We start from the raw sequence: 23,164 nt of genomic DNA on the forward strand, positions 1-23,164 counted from the left end.
GGCCGGTTCAGGTTCCGGCCTGCAGTTCTTAAGTCCGGTTCAAGCATTTTTTCCAGCTGTTTCACAATTCCGGCAACTTTTTTTCCGGCGGTTTCACGGTTCGGGCCTGTTCGGAACCTGTCGCGAACGGTTCCGATTCCGAGATGGTTTCAAGCGGTTCGAAACCGGTCCGATTCTGGATAACCCGCTCCGTGGCAATCCCTAGTTGTGGTAAATTCTATTTTTATTTAGTAATTTTTTATACTTATCATTGTGGATAAAAAGCAAAGTAAATAAAGCAAAAAATAAAAATACTACATAACCATAAACGTCAATCGGCAAATAAATAACATAGGAGGCAGCGCATTTATCGTCCTTGGTCAAGTCTTCATTCATAAAAAAGTGTTAAGAAAGTGAAATACCGCATTTATGTGTAGAATCACTATCAAGAAGTTTGTGCGTTGATTGAATCCCAAATTTGAGGGTAAATTTTCTACATTTAAAAATTGATTTGACTACAAAATTCTTAATAGTATCTGTGTTACAAAGTAGCTGTAAGATAATTATTAACAGTTTGGATAGTTGTGTTACTGTGTATAACAGTAGCTAACTAGCTATAGATAGCAATAGCTATCTAACTTGCTACTAAAGTATTATTGTTCGGCAAAATCATTTGAACAAATGATAAATCACTTCAAATTTGCAATACGTACACAAAAAAACAACTTTATCACCCAATGCATTTTAATCCAACTAATAGGCAATACAATTTCACAGTAGAGGAGAATCTTTAAACTAAAACAAATTAAGTGTAAATATTAAACATGAGATTTTTGTTTCAACCAACACAAGTATCATATTCACTCTATATTTTTTTGTACACAAGTTCAATCTGTTACGATGTGGACAACATAAAACGGGCAGCATTCAACAAAGGACTGCTATGCCTATGCGCGCAAAGCAAGTCCTTACAATTAACATGAACTCGAGATACTATCAGAAGTACTGGATCCCCACATAAGCGAGGTTGTCAGTGTTTTTGACAGAATTTGCATGATTTCATCCATGGATGGCCGACTTCCTGGATCTTTTCTCAAGCAACGATCAACTAGTACAAACATACTATACGCGATATCAGCCGGATACTCCTCACCAAGCGAAGAATCAATAAATTCTTTCACATTCGAAATCCCATCTTCCTCGCTCAGCACGGGTTCTAAGATCTCTGACAAATGAACTTTAACACCTTCAAAGAGTTGAGCAACATTCTTCCCCGTCAACATCTCTAATAACAGAACACCAAATGCATAAACATCCAGCATCGGGTTAATTATTCCATTCTCCAAATACTCGGGAGCCAAATAACCCTTTGTCCCAACAATATGTGCTGTTAAGGTAAACTGACCATCATTCCCTCTAACTGGCCTTGAAAGACCGAATTCTGTAATTTTCGCTCTAAACTCCATATTCAAAAGAACATTGCTGCTGTTGACATCCTTGTGAACGTGTGGTGGGCTTGTATAGCTGTGAAGGTAGTTCAGCCCGGTGGCAACATCGCAAGCCACTTGCATTCTCTTCCCCCAGCTCAATGTTTGGTTATTCGGGTTTTCCTGATGGATCCACTCGCTCAATGGTCCATTTCCTGCATACTCGTAAACAAAGTACCAAACCCCGTTTTCAAAACAAACACCCAATAAGCTTATGATATTAAAATGATTAATCTTGTTTAGTACACTAATCTCTTTACTAACATCCCCATCCATCTTTTTAATCGCGACTTCATCACCATTAAGATTTCCTTTATATACTGATCCTTTAATCCAATTAACAGAACTAAAATCCTCTGTTGCAGTCTGCAAATCCTTGAAACTGTATACTTTCAAAGAAGTGATCTTTGATATGTTATCCAGAAACTCCATGGATTCCGTCTCAGTCATAGTTTCAGTCTTACTCTCTAATGGAAGTGCTTTTTCTTGTGCTTCAAAGCTTTTTGATGAAAAAATTGGATCACTCTTCTTCCTTAAACTCCTTTTTAGGAACAAAAAGAAGAGAATAACCCCCGCAACCGTAACAAATACTCCCCCAGCAACCACCCCTACCCCGAAATAAACCCATCTCTTGCTCGAACCCCCATCAGAAGACGGTGGTTCAGGTTCGTCACTAGGAGGAAGAGACGGTGGAGATGATGGCGAGGGTGCTACATAAGGAGGATATTCCATTACAGAACCATTTGGTAGGCTCTTTAAAGTAACAAGAACAGTTGTAAAAGGATAAATAACATAATCCTGCTCAGACTTTTCATTAGCCTCCATAGTTTGGCCAACATCAGCTCCAAATTTATAAAATTTAACAGCAATATTAGAAAAAGTATCATCATCTTGAACTACAAAGCTCATAAGGTATTTAATCCCTAGATTAAATTGGGTCCTAGTAGGACAAGCACACCTTAAAGGTATAGTAAGGGTTTCACCAGGGAAGATATTTACAACATTCGGACTAATTTTCTGAGTTCGGATAGCATTACATGTAGTCAAACCTTCATATGTATTGTTAGACAGATCGTTGTAATTGTCATAACGTTTAACAATATGAGTGGTGTTATATTGATAAAACTTGCCTGAACACGAGCAGGTAACAGGAACAATGACCTCGGTGTTAGTAGCCAACGCCATGGTTTCCGAGATGTTGCTGTTAAAGGCAGACATTTGAGATGCATTAGCGGATAGAAGGGAAGCAATGGCAGAGATAGTGTTGTAAGGAGGTTGAGTCCTGTAAATGAGAAAGGATTGGCAGGTTCGGTTTACACCATTACAGCTGAACCCAAGAGCCGAAGTGGCGTTGTTTACCGGAAAACAATTCTTTTCACCATAAGGTTGTTGGGATGTGATTAAGTAAGGTATGGAAATGAAGAAGAGAAGAATTAAGGTGCTTTTCAATGCCAATGAGGCCATTTGGGATGGTGAGAATTGAGAAAGGTGGGATGTTTATATAGTAAGCTTTTTGAGATAATGTAATGTGATTGAATGAATATTGATAGTAACTTAATTCACAAACAAAAGGTATATTAATTCTATATGTAAGGAGGACTGGAGGAGTTCTTATGTAGGAAAGCTACTGAAAGTTTCTGTGTTGAATATTTTGAGCAAAATTCTAATGGTATGACTGAGAATTGGACGTTGAAAGATGGGTAATGAAAACAACATATGTGGGCCATGGGAATGAATATTAAAGACTTAAAAGTCAATGTTCAACTACTGAAGCGGGATTTGTTTAGATACCAAGTGATAAGTTTGTTAAATAAACGAGCTATGGTATGAATTGGTTGATGGGCACCACTCCTAGAATTCTTTTTTACAAAACAACTGCAACACGTTGCGTCTATGGTTGCACAAAATATAAAACTAGCCAAATCATTTCTATAAGGTTCATCTAATATATGTCTGCACTCTTTATAAGTTATAACTTTAAAGTGAATATCTACAATCTTAAAGTAATCAATTATAACGTTAAATTATCATTTACAGTTTAAAGTGATCGATGTAATAGTTTTAAAATAGTTACTTAAAACCTTAAAGTAATTATTTCTGGTCTTAATCATTTTTTATAGATTTAAAGTAATCATTTATAACAATAAAGTGATCACTTACAATCCTAAAGTAATTGTAAGTGATTAATTAAATAAATGGGTTGATTATATAAGTCCCGTCTCATAATGTGACAGCCTCATACAAAACTTATCGGATACTTTTTGTTTTGGTTGATAATGAAGGCACATTTTATTGATTTCTTTAGAATTTAATTATTTTAAAAAATGTTAACTCAAACCTTAAAAATTGGACTTGCTTGCGCCTAATATGCTTCTTTAACCTATCCTAAACATCTATTTATTTATATTTGGTCGCTCTAGATCAGATTGGTTGTTTTAAAATATTCACCAGACAAATAAGCATAATTTTGTCAACATTACTCTTAAAATGATGTTTAACAACTAGGTTTTTTTATTGCTTTTTTGTTATTTTTGATTTTTGGCTTTTAAATTTGTTAAATTGTCAAAATAAGTATTTGGTAAATGATTTTTAAGTTAAAAATTAAAAGATACTAAGAGTAGCTTTTTTTCATTAATTTTTAGCTTTTTTGTCTACTTTTTTTTTCTAATAAACCAACAAATAAAAATTAATTTTTACCAAATACTTCTATAACATCTAGCTTAAACAATAAAATATTTTCAAATGATCTAGTAAAATGAGAGAATAACTTAATAAGACAACCCTCTAAAAAGCGCCATAGCGCATTGAAATCATACTTGAACTGGTTTAGTCATAACTCATCCTCACTAGTAATAGACTACTAGTAGTCAACACTAATTTGTTCTTTTAGCTAAAGCGTCCACATTGAATTTGGAACAACTAAGTCGTTGGATTTACTTGTCCCAATTAGTTTTACACAATCGGAAATTGCACCAAAATTAAAAAAAAATTAAAGATAGTAAATTAAAATAATGAGACCATTTAGAGATAAAAAAATAAATACATAGTAGAATAAATACATCATATGTCAAAGGGATGAAGTCGCTACCAAAATAATAAATAGTAATAGAATAAGTTTATTAAGACAGATAAAAATAGTAAGTGAGGCAAATTAAAAAGAAACGAGAGATAACTCTAAAGTCATTGATTATCGGTCCACTATAACTTTTTCCATCACCAACAGTGCATATACAATCTAAATATTGTCAATTTCACGTCTGTTTCCCTAATTTTCCATTGACAAAAAGAAAGTTTTGCCAAAATCAAAGATGTGACATTGTGACGTAGCACACCAATGAAACTTCAAAATAGGAAGAAAAGAAAAAACACTCATTCTTAAATGAGACGATCTTACAGTAAAATCATCTCTATTGGGCTAGCTCAATATATATTTTTTGTTTTAAAGTGCTCACTTCGAACGTTAAAGTGATTACTTATAATTTTAAAATAAAAACTTTTTATAGTTTTAGAGTGTTTACTTATAATCTTAAAACGATCACTTACGATCTTAAAGTAATGGGCTAATTATATAGGCCTGTTTCATGATAAAACGGTCTCATACATGACTGGACAGACCGAAGAAAAAAACTCACTCAAAAAGAAATAGAACAATTCACCACATCAGTTCAACAACTAAGCTAACTGATTATCTCAATACACACCAACATAAACACATGTCCAAGCAACCCATAATGGTTTGTTCCAAATTAATCACCTTCCCCATCCGGCATGAGATTATACCAACACTATACGCATATGAACCAATATACATAATGTCATTTACACTACACCTCACTCTCATCGTCACTATTTAGTACTAACTAAATAGTCTGTTAGTATAATTCCAATACTAAAAGTCCCAGTTCAAGCTGCAGTTGCCTTTTGTGTGTTTGATAGACCTAGCTAGCCACTACTTATTTTTATGGGATTTTTTATATGGTAAGCACCAATTATTGTAAAAGGTGAGTGGTAGCAATTTTTAAAATTTTTTTCACAAAATAACACTCAACTCTTGAAAAATTAACTACAGTAACATTGTAGAGATAAAAACGTTTAATTTCTATTAAGTTTTGGTAAAAGTCATATATGCCCTTTATAAATCTAAATTTAAAGCCCAACTTAACTGAAGTTTTACCATAGCTAATTTTCCAAAATGTTGAGTGTTATTTTGTGGAAAAAATTTGAAATTTATTAGGGGTATTTATGACTTTTACCAAAACTTAACGGAAATTAAACGTTTTTACCTCTATAATGTTACAGTAGTTAATTTTCCAAGAGTTAGTGCTATTTTGTGAAAAAAAATTAAAAAATTGCTACCACTTGCCTTTTACCATAGTTAATGCTTCCCATATAGAATATCCCTACCTTTATTTAAGGTTTGCGTAAAATTAAGAAAGTAAATATTGTGATTTATTATTAAAATAATTAAATAGATACATAAACTACAATTTAAAATCTTACTGACTACATTTGATTAAATTCAAAAGCTGAAGAGAAATCCTGATGCAATAATGATTTTGCTAAGTGCTAACAGTCCAAAATGATTTTATAACTTGACCAAAGCTTATCTCAAAAAAAAAAAAAAAAAAAAAAAAAAAATTGCACATACATTTGAGTCAGCATTTCAATATCAGAATAACAAAAAGATGGTCCAATCAGGATTTCGGAATCAACATGAGAACTCCCTGTTCAGCAAGTTGAATGTCCAAACAACCAACTTAGCAATCTAATTCCCATATAGGTGTTCCTATCTAATTCTACCAGAGGTATTCATTCGAATCATCGATTCAGTTCTACTTTGTACTGTGCTTTAAATCAGTTCAAAATTAATATTGTGTCCTTTTGATTTTTACATTATTGTAAATCCATTTCAAAATCAAATCAAAGTCTAATTCGACTACAAGATTGAATAAATATCAGAAAGTTCAATCTCTTTTAAACACCTCTAAATTTCTGCTTTGTATTTCCAATTTTAAATGGAACATATTTTTTATGTAAAGAAAAACCTTTTGAGATGCGAACTCTAAAATTATGTTTTAAAACCCAGCTCAATCTTTTCTGTTCCTTGAAAAAAAATTATTTAGTCATGGGTAAACACTAAAACAGTTGCACAAAACTATTTGTCTTTGATGTGAATGAGAATTCAAGGCAAAACAATCGATCTAGAATTCCGCAAGTGCTGTAGATTGGGTTAATGAGAGAGTGAGGAATTAAATGCTAAGAAATGTAAAATCAACGAAAGAGTTAATGAGGTTCACCCAATGTAGGCTATGTCCCTAGCCCTAATATGTGTTATTTATTGTTGAAAAACAAGAGTTCTAAAAAAAATCAATCAAGGTTCTACAATGGAGATTCTCAGCGAGTCGGTAAGCGCCCTTGAAGAATTCAATCTGTTTCGAAGTAACTAACATGTAATATCGTAGTCAGTTCGGGTTATGCTCACATCCGAATAAATGGGATCCAATTTGAATAACTCTATAGTACATGACAAACACAGACTCAGCCCACAACAGTATAACCAAGGCTGGAATGAAAACCCATGCTTCGATAGTTTCCTACTTTTATGAAGTGATCTGTACAAATAATTTGGTGGTATCTAGTATCTATAACAAACTTTACAAAGCAAAGGACAGTTCTGAGAAATATATATTAATCAGCATATATCATCATTGCAAGAAAATTCATCGGGCGGAAGAATTAAGCCACTAAAAAGCTCCTAAACATAGGTAAAGTATAGTAAAGAAAAAGAGAAGAACCATACTGAGCCAATATGCACAGCAGTGCAAATTACAAAAACAACTGCCGCATCCTCCATTTGCATGTATCTCCAAAACTAGAATTAGAATACAAATCAACAAACAGAACACGCCACCAGAGATACCCTCACGTAGTTCATAAGCCAGCCAGTCCGGCATCACGACAAAGAGAAGAAAACGAGAGACAGAAGCTGCAAGGAAGGATATAGCATTATAATGGTTGATTAACAGCATTACAAGTGATGTAAATATTAGCTTTCATACCTGGAACTAAACTGGGGAAGCAATAATTTCCGGCAATAGCAATACTAGCAACCCAACATCCAAACTGGCCTCTGCAACATGAGGGAGATGATCTTCAGTAAATTTTTAAAAGAGTTCTAATCTGAGAAGACCAGATATTTTCCAGTAAGCTTTAGAACCACCGTAATATCTGGAAAATTGGTGCCGGGAGACTAGTTGTAAGAAATAGGGCCAGAAGTGATGCTTGCAGCCTTGATCTTCTCCCTAACAGGTTTAGGATTAACAGAAACCTACAATAGAAATGTTCAAGTATCTCTAAATTACTAACTCTAAACCACCAAAAAGAAAAACATAACATACACGAACCATACTGAATGTATGCCAGAATAGAGAAGGACGGATCAATAACTGAATATAAAACTTTAAAAATTCCGTAATGAAGATATAAGTAATATCATTGACAAAGACACTATTAAGAAAACTTAACTTGTTTATCACAAAATGACTTCGTTCTTTTAAAAGTGTAAGTTGTAACAAAGACCATATCTAAGCTTATAAGTAATAATAGTCATTTCCATACTCGTACATTCAACATGATCCAGTCACCCAGCCTTAATTGTCTATATAATATAGATATTAAAGTGAAGATACCTAAACCGTACAGCTAGACATGTTGAGTTTAACAACAGATCTTATGCCCCTTTATTTTGCAGAATGCGCTAATATATGATATAGTGCAAAGGTTTTTAGTACAGAGGCAGGCATCTGTAAGCATGGATCAGAAATGAGGAGGATGAAGGCAAATGAACTACAATATAATCTATACATCCACGGGGTGTTTGGTGATTGGTATTAAATTATGGTAACAGAAATGAGTTTTAGTTTAAATTTTCACAAAATGTGATGTTTCATTCCCATGATAATAAAGCTATTAATCTCAAACATATGTTTTTCTTCATTGTTTTTCATTACCTCTTAATACCACATTTTCAAGTGGCAATTATTGAGAATGAATTTTTTGAAGACAAAAAAATAATTGGAATATAACAAGCACGACCATAAACATTGTAAATAGTTTTTGTAGCTATTAAGGTATTATCATTCCTGCTATTTAGTACAAATAGACAACCGGGGTGATAGTGTATTACTATATTTGTCAACAGTCTCTTGCAACTCTATGTATTTGAAATCTTGAATACTAGCTGATTATAAGTGAACATAATTAAACCCTTCGTTAAAGATAGGCCTTAATTGTCATGAAGCAAACAGTTAGATCTAGTTCGGACTTCTTTTGCAATGGTGGATATTAACAAACAACCAATGTGACAAATAACCTTATGGTATCACAGAGTATTTCTCAATTTGTGAGTGCTTTTTATGTAGGAAATATGGAAAAATTATGTATAACTATTCACAAGTTCACAACAATCCAAAATCTAGGACCAAAAAAGAACCTAAAATGACAACTAAAATAGAACCAAAAGAGGACAAAGAATGCAACCTTTTATGTCTAATAATGCCTGCCATTCTCATTGGAACTTATTGACTTTTTATATATAATGAAACCGGATATCAAATACTTCTGATTTTATCCCATTAACATCCACTTGAGCAGATTCATTAGTTTTCTTTATATACAGAATTGCTAAATTTCACTTCAATCAAAAATTATTATAATCTTTTTCTAATACTCTATATTTATTGCCCGGAAGAGGGGTTCAGCATAGACCCGAACGATCTGATATTTATCAAACTCAAACCCGACTTCAAAATGAATTTATAATTATAAACACGATTTTAGACAAATCCAAAACATCTAATCCGAAATTAACCTGATGACCCAAATAAACTACCCTACCTTGAACCATGATCCAAACAACGAGGACAATCAAAGAAAACCTCCAACTTTTTATGGGTGATGAACCGATGATGTCCAGTTCGATTTATTTGAACACTGAACAGATTCTGAATATTCGAGTTCAATATAATGAAATTCTAAATCGGCAATCTACTCTTAAACAGAAAATTAGAGACTCAAATGTAGCAGCAATGGCAAAACTCATTCAAACGCACATTAACCCAAATAAATACTAATTAATCAAACCATCTTCGAATAATAGTTTACGCACAATAATCAAGATGGACAACAGAACAAAGAATAACATAATAAAGACAAACAAAAATACACAGTAAACTACAAACATTTATAAAGTGAAAGAAGAGTACGACTCTACTTTTGGATTAACATTGAGTGAAATCAAAACCATAACAAAGGATGACCAAAATTCACAGAAAAGGGAGAGAAAAAACTAACAAGACAGAGAAGGAAGCGCCCCAGCGAAAAGCAGACTGAATCCCGCTTTCCGACGCAAGACTGTCGTCAACAACTGCAGTTACCGTCGCCACCGTTTCTGACATCTTCTCCAACATCTCCATCTTCGATTTTGTGGAAATGGAAAATAATGATCGATTTAGTTAGGCAAAGAGATTAGGAGAAGGAGAAACGTGTGTAAGCGTAAAAACGTGGAAATCTGAGAGTCCCCTTCTTGAACCACCGCTTTCTTGTACGATCGAAGTTGGGAGATCAGGGTTGGGACCCACCTGTTTTCTTTTCTATTATTTTTTATTATTATTTATTTAATTTTCAAAAAATTGGATTAATAATGGTGCTAGTATTGTTGAGATCTACTACTTACACAAACTTGTTATTATACGATTTATAATGAAACAAGTTTATAAAAAGTATGAATTTAATAAATAAGTATTAATACTTTCTTTGTTCCACTATACTTGCTATATTTGATTCTTTACGTAATTTTATATGTTATTTTGATTATTTATATATTGAACTATATAAATTTAAAAATTATAAAAAGTTAATATTATGATCTTATACTATTAGACGATTCAAACAAATTTTCACTTAACTATATTTTTTCTTATACATTAGCCGCAATACATAAAATAAGCTTGAACGATAAATAGTGTCAAAAACCATTATGTAGCAAGTACTTTAGAACGGAGAAAATATTTAAATATTAATTTTAAATTTCAAAATAATAAAAAGTGTATTTAATTAATTTAATTTATATATCTAGTCCATTTAAATAGAGATATTGAACGAGAATTTGTGAAAGTGATATTAATGTTGAATCGAGTCAACAAAGTAAACTACATATTTGTACCAAAGAATATCCGTCCCTCTCCTCTTTGGCTTTTCTCTGTTTGTCGCTTTTTATTGATTATAGTTTCTATGTTTCTTTTATATTTAGTTTACATTTGGGGAAAATTGATGAATTTTAGTAAAATAGAGAATTAAATTAGAGAATGAGATAAAATATAAGTAGAAGATAGACATAAATGATAAATGATTAAGATAGAGAGATAGTATAAGCTTCTTGATGGAATTAAAAGAATGAGAGTGAAAATATTGTCAAAAAAAACTATAAAATTATTATGACTAATTAAAATGAAAAGTAATACTCCCTCTGAACCAATTTAGATATCCCATTTGCTTGGACACGGTTATTAAGAATGGTGCGGGGTCCATTAAAAAAGGTAAATAGTGAAGGGTAAGTAGTGAAGGGTAGTTAGATAAGTAAGGTATATGGGGGTATATTCGTAATTACGTGTGTGAACTAAGGGTATTTAGGTAAAAAAAGATTGATAAAAATAGAAATGGGACAACTAAAAAGACTTTATCAAATAAGAAAATGGGACAACTAAATTGATTCGGAGGGAGGGAGTATGAAATAAGTGAGACATAAGGAGCAATAATTAGTTTAATATAAGGAGTATAATTTGAACTTTGAAGTATATTATTGCTAACTAGCCCATTGGAAAACTCCATAAATGATAAACTTGCTTTTTCTTCCCACATGAGACGGAGAGATTAGTACAAACTACAAAGCCAGAATTCGTACAATCACTTCAAGGTAATAATCTCTTTGTGACTTTGTCTATACCTTTTGTTTTGTTACAACTAGGATCGCCATGAGTCTTAGATCCGGATCTAGACCTGATCCGACCTTAATTTTAAATGTCTGGATCCACTTATTTTTGGACCTATTGGATCCGAGTCGAATTTGGGTTCATGACCTTAGGGTTTGGATTTGGGTTCAGGTCCGGGTCCACATGTCTAAGACCCCCAAATCCGACTCATAGACCTATTTACATCTTTTTTAAAAATATTAGCTATCATGTGTATTTAATTGTTTGATTTGGAATTTTGTTATATTTCTTCACATTAATTGATTTTAAACTTTTTCGATTTATGTAATTTGAAATTTAGTCGTTACATTTGTACTTTAAAATTAAAAGACTTGATAAATATTTTATTATAAGAGCTTCTATGTTGGAAAGCTTCATATACTTATTCGCTCAATTAGTATAAAGTATTAAAGGATCCTTGTTAGTCGAGAATGTTTAAATAATTTTATATGAATAATCGAAATTGTGTAATATATATTTTCAAAAACATTTTCAGAAAAAATATAAAATTGCTTTGGACCTAGATCCAGACCCTATACGCGCCAGACTCTAAGGGTCTAGGTCCAGGTCTAAATTTTTCAGACCCTATGGATCTGGGTCCGAGTTTGGGTCCAATAAAAAAATTAAGGTCTAAATTTAGATTTAACTAGACCCGACCCAAATCCGACCCACGTCCATCCCTAGTTACAACTTACAACTACACTTATAAGCAACCTAAGGTAGAAGAGAAAAATAATGTTTAAAGAAATGAAAAAAAATTTACGATGAAAGTATAAGGTAAATGTGAATAATTAAAGTAACATATAGTGTGTTTCATGGCTTAAAAAACCAATCTAAGTTAGTTTTTTTTTTTGGTTTTTAATATTTTTTTTGGGTTTACAAAAAATTCAAAACTTGTTTGAACTGAGAATGTACTTTGTTTCATTGACTTACTATCTTGAATTAGATAAGGTAGTTTTTTGCAAATAGAGGTATACAATAGGTAGTTTATTATAATATTCTCTAGTTTTAAAGTACGCTCCAATATAATTCAAGGTAATATTAACCATCTACTTTATAAAACGGATAAATAAACCAATTTTTAGTTAACAAACTAAAATGTAAAACATGCAAGATTGATTGAATTACAGAAGAAATAATTTAAAAAGTCATAAAAAAAATTATAGACAAAGACAATATTTGACTTACTTGAAGCAGATTATGGATACTCAACAAAAATTGTCAACCAAATAAAAGATCTCTTGTTTTTTTTTAAGAAGGTAAGTAGAAATTATAACCCATTTACCCATGTAAATAATGCCACTTTCTAGTGTTTTTAATATTTTTAATTAAGAATAGTAAGAGTCAAAGTTGTTTTTTTTTTTTTTTTTGAATTGAAATGTGTTTTTCATTAATTGGGAAAGTTTGTCTCTTCGGAGACATCTGATAAGATTAATTGGGAAAGTTTAATTTAATGGGTCATTTGCAAATTGTAAGAAAATAATCTTTTGTTGTTTGGGCTATTAATTTATACTTTTTTGGAATTCCATTTACGTTCCTAAAATTTTCACTTTATTTTGTGAGATGGTCAAAAGGGCAAATGTGATAATTTAAAAAAGTCATATAAATAACACAAGTGTTGATTAATTAACTTTAAGATTGTCTTAACCTAAGAATGAGATCAGTCATACTACGGTCTTTAACGCTAACAAATCTAAGAAAGTGGTTTTAAGTGTGCAGTATATTATCAACATTAGTCATGGATGTAAAGACACTTGAATATCTTTGATTTATTTATATCAATAAAGCTATTACTCATATTTATATTTGGTTTGATCGCAGATCCGTTTCTGAATTTTTGGTGGCCTAGGAGCGAGATCAAAAATATAAGGCTCTTATCGCCTTTCAAATATACTATAAATTATAAATAATAATAAAAAGAAAAATTTACCCAGAATAATCCAACCTATTCACGATTTTCCTACAATAATCTCAACTATCGATTAACCATGAATAATCCCAACTATTGACTCACTTAACCTGTGCTGTTGTTGCTCTTGTTTTTACCGGTGCAACAGGTAATTTTCTGGCATTTAGTCAATAGTTGGGATTATTGTAGGAAAATCGTAAATAGGTTGGATTATTCTGGGTAAATTTTCCATTTTTTAAAATATTTATCTTTTTTTTATATTCAAAATGACTTGCTACAATAGGTAGCAGGTCACCCGGGTGTACCCAAGGCAAAGACCCTCCTAAGTTCGGATTATTCATGGTTAATCGATAGTTGGGATTATTGTAGGAAAATCGTGAATAGGTTGGATTATTCTGGGTAAATTTTCCTAATAAAAAAATCCTATGATTGCACAATCAAAAAAATATAAATTATAAATGATTATAAAAATAAGATAAATTATAAAATGAATAACATTATATATCAAAAGTAAAATATTTAGTAATAAAAATCTCAAAATATAGAATCAAATTAGAAGTTAAATTATTCTTAATATGAATTTGAAAAGTTTTTCATTTTTTTCTTAAATCCATAATAAGAAATGAAAAAGTTTCCAATTAGGTTGGAAGAAAAAAAACGTGTAAATCTTCTAAAGCTATTATACTTAGCAGACAATTATTGTCTTAACAATATTATCCAATTCCCATTCCCACTGCCATACCATTCTCATATTTTAACTTTTTTATTTTTTGATATATAAATTTATAACTACACTAGTATAGAAATTCGTGCAATGCACGATTTTTTTTAATATTATTCCTTTAAAATGTAATAATCTATATAATATTAAAATTCTACAACTTTTTTTCATCGGTCGGATGGAGATAAATTAAATTAATTTCACTATTTTCTCTAAAATTCCGCATGTAGTTAAGTCCTTCCAAGCACCTCTATCTTGTCTAATTTCATTTAAAAGTTAATACTTAATAGTCATGATAACTTTATTGTATATGACCACATTAGAGAACAAGATAATTCTTATAAAAAAATAATACAGAAGGTGTAAGTGTAGATGAAAAAGAGGTGCTATTTATATAGACGAAATAGGTAATTTGGTAGTCTAACTCCAGAAAAAGTGTAATAGATATTTGATTATTTTGGAATAATTACTAATTTTGGGTATGCAAATAATATTGCCATTTGGATTTCTTAGAATTAATATTTTGTCATTTAATTTGTACAATCTTTTGAAAAAAGTATTATGTGAAATTTGACAACTCTTTTAATAAGTTGTATGATTGTATAATAATTTTTAAAATATAGGGCTTTGAGACTTTATCCCATCCGTCTTAGTTCAGATACAGTCTGTTTGACAGTAAACAAAATGTACAAAGTATTTCTATAGCATTAATAGGTTTATCTATCAAATGTATACGTGATATGACAAAGAAGGCCCTATTTATTATGTTGCTCTCTTTTTGAAATGAGTTTGACACTTTTGGTTATACAAGATTGTACAAGTATACAACCCTCCTATTTGTTAGGATTAGTAATTTTGGTCTCTTGAAAAGTAAGAACTAAAAATGCATAGTCATAATCAAATAGATAAAGGTGTTAATAATTTATTTTCAAGAGTTTGAGCTTATATTTCTAGAAATTAATTCAAACATTAGTATGTAGGACAATACAAGTGGGAGATTGAAGGAAACTTTCCTTCAATCAACTATAATAACTATATATAAATAAAACAAATTATAGAGATAGTAATAACATTTTACTAGATACTAACTTTAATTTATATACTAATACGATTATTATACTATTTTATGGAAGTCTGATAAGGTTACACAAAAAAATATCCGATTGAATAGAAAGAATACTAAGAGTAAAAATTCCTAATCAATCATCATAATTTGTAAATCATCATAAAATGACAAAAAATGATAATAACATAAACAAAATCAAAAAGATAAATTAAAATAACAAAATTCTCGCTCTATCAAATCCTACAATATAAGGGTGACATGTTAACTTCACAAATAATGTTTATTTACTAAGACCTTCTTAGGGGTGAAAGTTCGGTCAACGGTTTGGACTTTCATCAAAACCAAATCTAACCGTATTTTATTCAATCTTTATATTTTCAGACCAACACGAAACCAAATTAATTTTTAGACCGAACCGTATTTCGCATTCATAGACTGAATCCAAACTGCAGATCGAATTAATGTAGGCCGATTTTTTTTGTTTAGACCGAATAATAAAATTTGATGTACCAAACACAAAAGCTTTAGATTTAGAAGCAAAAACAATTACAGGAGAAAGATAACACAAACACACATATACTAGGATAGAAAAACTCGTGCAATGCACAAATTTTTAGGTACGTTAATATTTTAATAAAATTTTAGACTATTAAAAATACTAAATTTTAGACTATTTATATTGTAATTTCTGTCATTAAAGTATAAATACATATTTAAAAAGGAATCATTGCATTACCGAAAATCAGACAATATTTTTAGTTGATTGATTATTATTGCACTATATTTGGTAGCTGAGATAGTCTGATTGCATACAGACTGATTACAATTGGCTGCTTTTTTGCATTAATTTATTTGTTGCCAAATTGACATATTTATTTGTTGCCAAATTGACATTCGGTTCAATATTCTTGACATTTTTCCTAAAATTCAAAATTTTAATTATGGTAATCTAACAATGTAAATGATTGATTTTAATCATCTATTAAATAAATTTTATGTCATTTCAGTTTTAAAAGAACAATTGCTGGGAAAAAGAAAAATTATATTATGTACTTCCAGTAATATCCTAAATAGCAGTATAATTGGAATAAATGTAATTTATTATGCAGTATAATTTTCTACATGATTCATCATACATTTTACAATATACTTTTCTAAACGGTATATCATATATATTACAGTGTCATCTCAATAATTGATCAGACAATATATAATTTTCTACACAATACATCATATATTTCCTAGTATAATTTTTTAAATAATACATTTATAGATAATAGTGTAATTGAAATAATTATAATTTATTACATCCATTAATGTATAAATTTTTCCAAAAATGCAAATTCGTAATATGCTAAATTCAAAAATAAATGCCAATCAGTCAAATTCCATTAATAGCATCTAATGAAAAAAGATAAATGACATGCTCACAATCAAATTGTCTTATTCTATTATACAATAAAATTAATAGAATGTATGATTATACTTTTAACATTGATACAAAACAATAAACATTGATAAAAAAAAAAAAAAAAAAAAAAAAAAAGCAGTAAACATTGATAAAAAAAAAAAAAGAAGTAAACCTATCAATATACACAAAATAAAAACTTACAAAAGCAGAAAAAAAATTTTAAAACAAACGAAAATCGACATTGATAAAAACAAAAATCAAATATTGAAGAAGAAAGATTGATAAAAACAAACGAAAAGGGAATAGGGTTAGGGAAGAAGAGAGAATGAAAAAGGAATCAGGGATTTAGGTTTTCAGGAAGATAGAATATTAGAATGGAGATAAGACCATAAGGGTTAGTGGACGGCGCTAGAAATTAGGTTTTGGGAAATAATTAGGGAATATAGGGTCAGAAATTAAGTTTTAGGCCTAGGCTAGTGGTAGTGGGCTATATTAGATTCTTAAATATTTCTGTGTTTGGTGTATTAATTTGGTTATCGGATTTTTAAAAATTCAAAATCTAATTGTTTCGGTTTTTGAATTTTCAAATCTAATCTAAATCACATTTGTTATTCAATTTAATTTGGTTCGATTTATAGTTTTAATCCAAATAAGTTTCACACCTTGACCAAGAGCATAAAAACGCTGTTTGTATTAAGTAATGTATGAAATTACAAAGATTTATTATGTGGTTAATTTTCTGAGTTAAGTACGAATAATCAATGTTGCGATAATGAGACCAAAGTTGACCCTCTTGCTTGCCGGTGCTAGATAGCCGGTTCTCGTATACCGCCAGCATCCGCCAACCTTCCAGACGTCCACAATTTCAGTTGTTGGTGTGGATCGTTGGCTTGAGGTTGTTTAAGACTTGGAACCACAATCGACTCGCTTCAATCTCCGGCCACCGCGAGTCCGCAACCTCCACCAGTCCAATTTCAGGTATTATTTTGAGATCCAAAAATTAGGGTTTTTAGATTCAAAAGTTTAATTTCATTTACAATTACAAGTTACATTTATTAATTTACTAGTTGTTATTACTTATAAATCTTGGGATGGATTGATTATGAATGTACTTAAGTGTCTTAATTGATTCTATGATCTATCAATGAATTTGTGGATTGTGATTATTTGTGAATGTATATGGTAATGAAATGTGTATATTAATGTTCTTGCTACGATATTGGTTGGTAATGAAATCTGACCGCCATACCCACCACCATCACTGGAAGCCGCGGGAGAAACACAAATTAGTAATTAGTGTAAATTTATGAGTTTATGACACTGTCTCAGTTAGTGTGAATTTCTAGATGGTTGCTTTTGTTCTAACTAATAAAGTTTGCCATTCTCCACAATTCTGCATCTAATAAACTATATTTTCATCTGAAATATATATAATTTAAAAATGAGCAAAATTTCTTGAGATACTCATCAACAATTATACTAAGCTTAAATATACATTGGATGAGAACGGGAGGACAATAGTATCCTATGCCACTCAAATTGGCTTTGTCGATGGTGTTAAATACTTGTTGAGGAGCTATACAGAACTAGTCTACCAGAAGAATAATGATGGATCTTACCCCATTCGCAAGACATGTAGTGGAGGCAATTAAGGAACTAATCATCATGAAAGATGATAATGGTAACACTCCTTTGCATTTGGGTACCATGGAAAAGTATCCTAAATTAGTTTAATTTTATTTTATTTGTGCTTTCATAGATGAAGATGGCGCCATCAAAAATGTCCAAAAGTTTAAACAGAGGATTTGCTTATGCTAGTGAATCCTCCCCAACAAAGATGGCAAATCCAAGCATACGGTCATGGCATGAGAGGCACTCTCACTCACCCAAGATCACAAATTTTGAGTTTAAATGGGTGTTTAAGGTGTCTGTTAATGTAGGAACCAAATGTACAAGTAACTAATAATGAACAAGCAAATAAAGACACAAGATTTAAGATGGTTCACCAAACTTGGGCTACATCCAACATATTTAGTTTAGAATAGTATTAATGTGTTTAAAGGACAAATACAAAACGTGAAGAAATTACAATGGAGATTTAATGTAGGAAGAAATGAGTAAGTAAACTAAGCTATAGGTAAAGCTTTACAATACGACTCTTAGCATACTTTTAACCTAGGACATGAAGGTGTACATATATAAAGGAACATAGGGCACGAGGAGGCCTCAACACATGATGCACAAAAGACATTATCACCACTCCTTAAGGAAGTACTATGGTAATATTACTAAGAATATCTTGACATATTATTATTACCTTTCAATAAACTACAAACCCATGTCAAAACATTATTCATTTTAAGGATACAAATACAATTATGATTTGTGATTATAATAACACCTTCCTTTCCAATAGTAGTTTGTATCAAATGATATATCCAAAAAGAAAACAAAAAAAAGTAAAAAGAATTAATTAACAAAGCATCATTTGATGAAATTCATGAAAATCAAGCTCACCATCACCATCAGTATCATAAACTTGAATCATAGCCTCACACTCTTTAAAAGACTTAGAATCCCCTAATCTTTTTAAAGCATTTTGAAGTCCTTTAGGAGTTATCCTTCCAGACCCTTTTTCATGTTCAAATTCTTGAAAAACCTTCTTCAAGTCATCATGATTATCCTCTCCATCTTTACTCTCCATAAGCGTAACAAAATCTTCAAACTCAATCATACCATCATTATCTGAATCAAGCTCATTAATCACATGTTGAGCTTCTTCATGAGATATGATCTCTCCAATACTGTTAAAGTACCTCCTAAGTTCAAGAGCTGTGATTCTTCCATCGTTGTCCATGTCAAAATGACGGAAAACATCCTTAAGCTCCTCTTCTCGCGTCCTCCCCTTTGGATAAAAAGGGGAGGAAGACGAAGTAAGAGGAGATCTCGGAGAGGTTGAAGATGAAGATAAAGATGTATTTTTGGTTATTGATTTCTTTTTGTTGAGGGCCATTCTAAGTCCTATTACATTTGGGAAGCATTGCCTCATTTTTTTTATGTGTTTGAAATCTAAGTTAGTGTTTTACACACCTTTCGTTATATACTTGGTATGAATGGGTTAAGTTGTGAAAAGAATAGCTAATTAATGTGTGGAAAATGGAACATGGAAATTAATTATAAAAATTTAAGTATAAGTCTTTCAAAAGATTTAAGTATAAGAAATTATTTAATTAGTTGATCAGTTTTAAAAATCTCAAATTCTATTGATCATATAAAATCTGACCTTTGTATCATATTTCTTTTGAAAGTCTGATCAACACAAATCATAAAATAAAATAATTGAAAGATTGGATTATTCTAAGATGAATGAAAATTGAGATTTTTAAAAGGTGATTATCTAATATTGAAATTGTTTAAATTTAAATTTTTCAATAAATTAAGTTGCAAGTAAAAAAAAAGGAATGAATTGAAATGGAACTTGCTAGGGAAAAATAATGATTGGATTCATTTGCGTTTGATTTGGGTTAAGGAAATTACATAGTAGCTTCGTTACGGACCAACTTTCATGTAATCTGACGCATATATGCGGCCTTGTAGTACCACTTGATTATGTCAATTTGCCGACTTTATTATTAGTTATTATTCAATTGAAATGTATGCGCAAATTTTGATTAATATATCATTCTTTCTTTTGATAATAACTTCGTAAAGGGAATAATGTTATATTTTACACTGATTTCTTGGTTTCATATGGAGAACGAAATTTTGAATGGGAATATTAATTATACGAGTTTGTGGACTTATACCTTTGGGTCTAGTCATCTACATTAATAAAAAGTCTACAACTAGAGGTTATTGGTCCAAGATCCTATTGGACTCGCTTCGGATTCGCCCTTCTTTTAAGAGTCTGGGTCTTAATTTTTGAGACTCATCGCATCCGGGTCAGATCTTGATTCAAAAAATATCTGACAAGTCCGGGTCTCAAGGTGCAGACCCGGACCCAGACCCGACCTCGATACCCAAACCCTAGACCCGCCGCTGAGACAAGTGTTTTTACTTATGCATTTAGACAAGTGTTTGGTTTTTAATTATGCATTTAGACAAGTGTTTTTACTTTTTAGTAATTATTTTGTATTTGAATTTTATGGACTCGAACAAGTGTTTGTAATACGATAATAAGTTGCTTACAAAAATACAAAAAAGCTCGCAAAAGGTTCAATTTTGAAAAATCAAAGAGACTTTGTTTAAGACCCATTAAGGACCCTAGACGCGTCAGATCCGAAGGGTTTGGGTCTGAAAATTTTGGACACTTAGGGTCCGAATACGGATCTGAATCTATAAAAAATAAAAGGGTCTGGTTCCGGGTCTGGCCAGACTCGCCCCATGACCATCCCTATCTACAACACAACAACACAAATGTTGTATTAATTAATTAATTAATGTTATTAAGTAGCTTTCGCCTACGGTGGGGTTTAGAGAATTGAATATCGTAACATTATTTGTGCTAGTGATAAGACTAATAAAGAGATTATTTCCAATTGGCAATTGTAGGTTGTAACAAATGTCATATTCAACTTTACATAAATAATAATTGCACATAATTTAATGATCATTTTACTTTAATTTGATCTGTCATAATGTGAAGCTAAAGAACTTAAAATTTAAGCTATCGAAATAACGCCTTATACTTAGAATTTAGAATCTTTTAGTTTTTGAAAATTTGATAGGACTAGTTTAAGTTAAATAATAACAAAATATAATACCATTAGCCATTTTATTAAAAATATAGAGGTTTTAAGAAAATCAATTCTAATAAGAGGGGATTTTTTCGTGGATGTATTAAATAGTTCAGCTTGAATAAGAATATGAAAACGGCTTACATACAATATGACAAAGCGCAACGTTAAAGAATAAAATAGCAAGGCGGGATTTAATAAATTTTTCCTCCGTCTCATTAAATTTGCATTATTTTTCATTTTAGTCCGTTCCACTTAATTTGCATTATATTTATTTTTAGATAATGACCCACTATTTTTTTTAATCTCATCCATATATTGTAACTCTCTTTTAATTTCATCCATCCAATTTATTATCTCTCTTTACTTATTAACTTCTTAAAAATACACTTATTCCTCTTTGATGCAATAGAGTACGGACTAGTAAGTTAAAAAACACAATACACGAGCAAAAAGGCACCGCACACATTATACTTTTATTAAAAACAGCATGTACTTCTCGAAAGCATAAAGCCTTGTAATAGTCAATAAATCTTAAAACATGTTTAATTGAAACGAGTCTATCTAACAGCTTAATTCTTTAATTGATTATTTTAAGATTGTAAGTGACCATTTTAATGTTATAAGTGATCACTATAAGGCTATAATAGATTATTATTTTGACGTTAGAAGTGATCACATTGAAACAAGTATGCATTAAGTCAACCTAATAGAAATAGTCTCACCGTAAAACATTCTTATTTTATATCTTGTAAATTACAAAAAAATTACATTCAATATAAACAGGTTGTCTCGTATGATATTGTTTCATAATGAAATAAATCTATATAATTAGTCTATTTTTCAAATTAATCACTTTAAAACAATAAATAATCATTTTAACACACTAAATATATATGAACAAGTCCTCACCATAAAACCATGTCATTTAACAATTTGTTCAATATGAGTATGATAGCGTTACTTATTCCTTTTTATACTTTGAAGAAAAAATGAGGAGTTTACCTTTGCATAGTTGCATGCACGAATCAGAGAACCACTGGGAGGAAGCGGCCCATATTGAAATTTAATTCAGGCCCTTTTTTAATTTGAGTTGGACCATTAAAGTTTGACGATTTTTCATACACACATATATATATATATATACGAGAAACAAGTTTATATAAGAACCGTGAGAATCAATGTCTTCGGTAAAAACGTGTTACTTTTTTACAGAAAATGTGTTATTTTTGGACAAAAAAATGTTACTTTTAATTTTAAGAAAATCAAGTACTTTGTAGCAAAAAGTGTTATTTTCAGAAAAAAATATAAATACAAAATAGCACTTTTTTTTTAAAAGTAAAACTTTTTTATGTTAAAAGCAACACCTTATTGTGAGTTTTTTTCATAATATTTTTCTTAAGTAACATTTTTTTGCCTAAAAGTAACACTTTTTAGTGAAAAAGTAACAGTTTTTTGTCAAGTAAATTGGTTCTCACAGTTCTCATATACGGATGGTTCTCACTTGAAAATCAATTAAAGTAGTGAAAACTGAAAACAAGTGTACATAAAAACTTAAATGGTGTACATATTTGGGTGGCAATTTTCTAAATAGTTGGACATTTGCTAAATGGTGTACAAACATATTTAAAAAGTGTACATGTTCAGATGACATTTCTGTAAATAATATAAACTTTTTCCTTCACAAAAATATGTACACCCTATAAAATAATATGTACCCTTTTGTATAATATGCATATCTCTGTCTGGTTTTACTTTTCACTTGATCCTTTATATATATATATATATATATATATATATATATATATATAATATGTATATATTCAA

At 30.6% G+C, this 23,164-nt stretch overlaps 3 protein-coding genes across 3 annotated transcripts; all 3 read right to left on the reverse strand.

Moving 5' to 3' along the window:
• Positions 1 to 689: 689 nt before the first annotated feature.
• On the reverse strand, positions 690 to 3,132 carry LOC130808773 (lysM domain receptor-like kinase 4). Its single transcript, XM_057674261.1, has one exon. It carries the CDS (start codon positions 2,928 to 2,930, stop codon positions 954 to 956), a length of 1,977 nt encoding a protein of 658 aa, XP_057530244.1. The 5' UTR covers positions 2,931 to 3,132; the 3' UTR covers positions 690 to 953.
• A 2,887-nt stretch (positions 3,133 to 6,019) lies between these two features.
• LOC130808774 (cold-regulated 413 plasma membrane protein 3-like) lies at positions 6,020 to 10,149 on the reverse strand. Its single transcript, XM_057674263.1, has 4 exons — positions 9,819 to 10,149; positions 7,687 to 7,794; positions 7,526 to 7,596; positions 6,020 to 7,452 (listed from the first exon to the last, which is right to left on the reverse strand). The coding sequence occupies exons 1-4, from the start codon at positions 9,938 to 9,940 to the stop codon at positions 7,211 to 7,213; spliced, it is 543 nt and encodes a 180-aa protein (XP_057530246.1). The 5' UTR covers positions 9,941 to 10,149; the 3' UTR covers positions 6,020 to 7,210.
• Positions 10,150 to 16,830: 6,681 nt separating this feature from the next.
• On the reverse strand, positions 16,831 to 19,886 carry LOC130808775 (probable calcium-binding protein CML41). The gene has a single exon (XM_057674264.1). The coding sequence runs from the start codon at positions 19,648 to 19,650 to the stop codon at positions 19,075 to 19,077; it is 576 nt and encodes a 191-aa protein (XP_057530247.1). The 5' UTR covers positions 19,651 to 19,886; the 3' UTR covers positions 16,831 to 19,074.
• Positions 19,887 to 23,164: the final 3,278 nt, after the last annotated feature.

The sequence above is a fragment of the Amaranthus tricolor genome, chromosome 3, assembly GCF_026212465.1.
Source record: "Amaranthus tricolor cultivar Red isolate AtriRed21 chromosome 3, ASM2621246v1, whole genome shotgun sequence".
Taxonomy (NCBI): domain Eukaryota; kingdom Viridiplantae; phylum Streptophyta; class Magnoliopsida; order Caryophyllales; family Amaranthaceae; genus Amaranthus; species Amaranthus tricolor.

Excerpts from the sequence above, each read along its gene's own strand:
- LOC130808773 (XM_057674261.1), bottom strand. The coding sequence starts at position 2,930 with ATGGCCTCATTGGCATTGAAAAGCACCTTAATTCTTCTCTTCTTCATT.
- LOC130808774 (XM_057674263.1), bottom strand. The coding sequence starts at position 9,940 with ATGGAGATGTTGGAGAAGATGTCAGAAACGGTGGCGACGGTAACTGCA. Across the intron at positions 7,597-7,686 it reads CCAATTTTCCAGATATTACG|AGGCCAGTTTGGATGTTGGG; the intron begins GTGGTTCTAAAG and ends CTCATGTTGCAG. Across the intron at positions 7,453-7,525 it reads CTTCCCCAGTTTAGTTCCAG|CTTCTGTCTCTCGTTTTCTT; the intron begins GTATGAAAGCTA and ends CCTTCCTTGCAG.
- LOC130808775 (XM_057674264.1), bottom strand. The coding sequence starts at position 19,650 with ATGAGGCAATGCTTCCCAAATGTAATAGGACTTAGAATGGCCCTCAAC.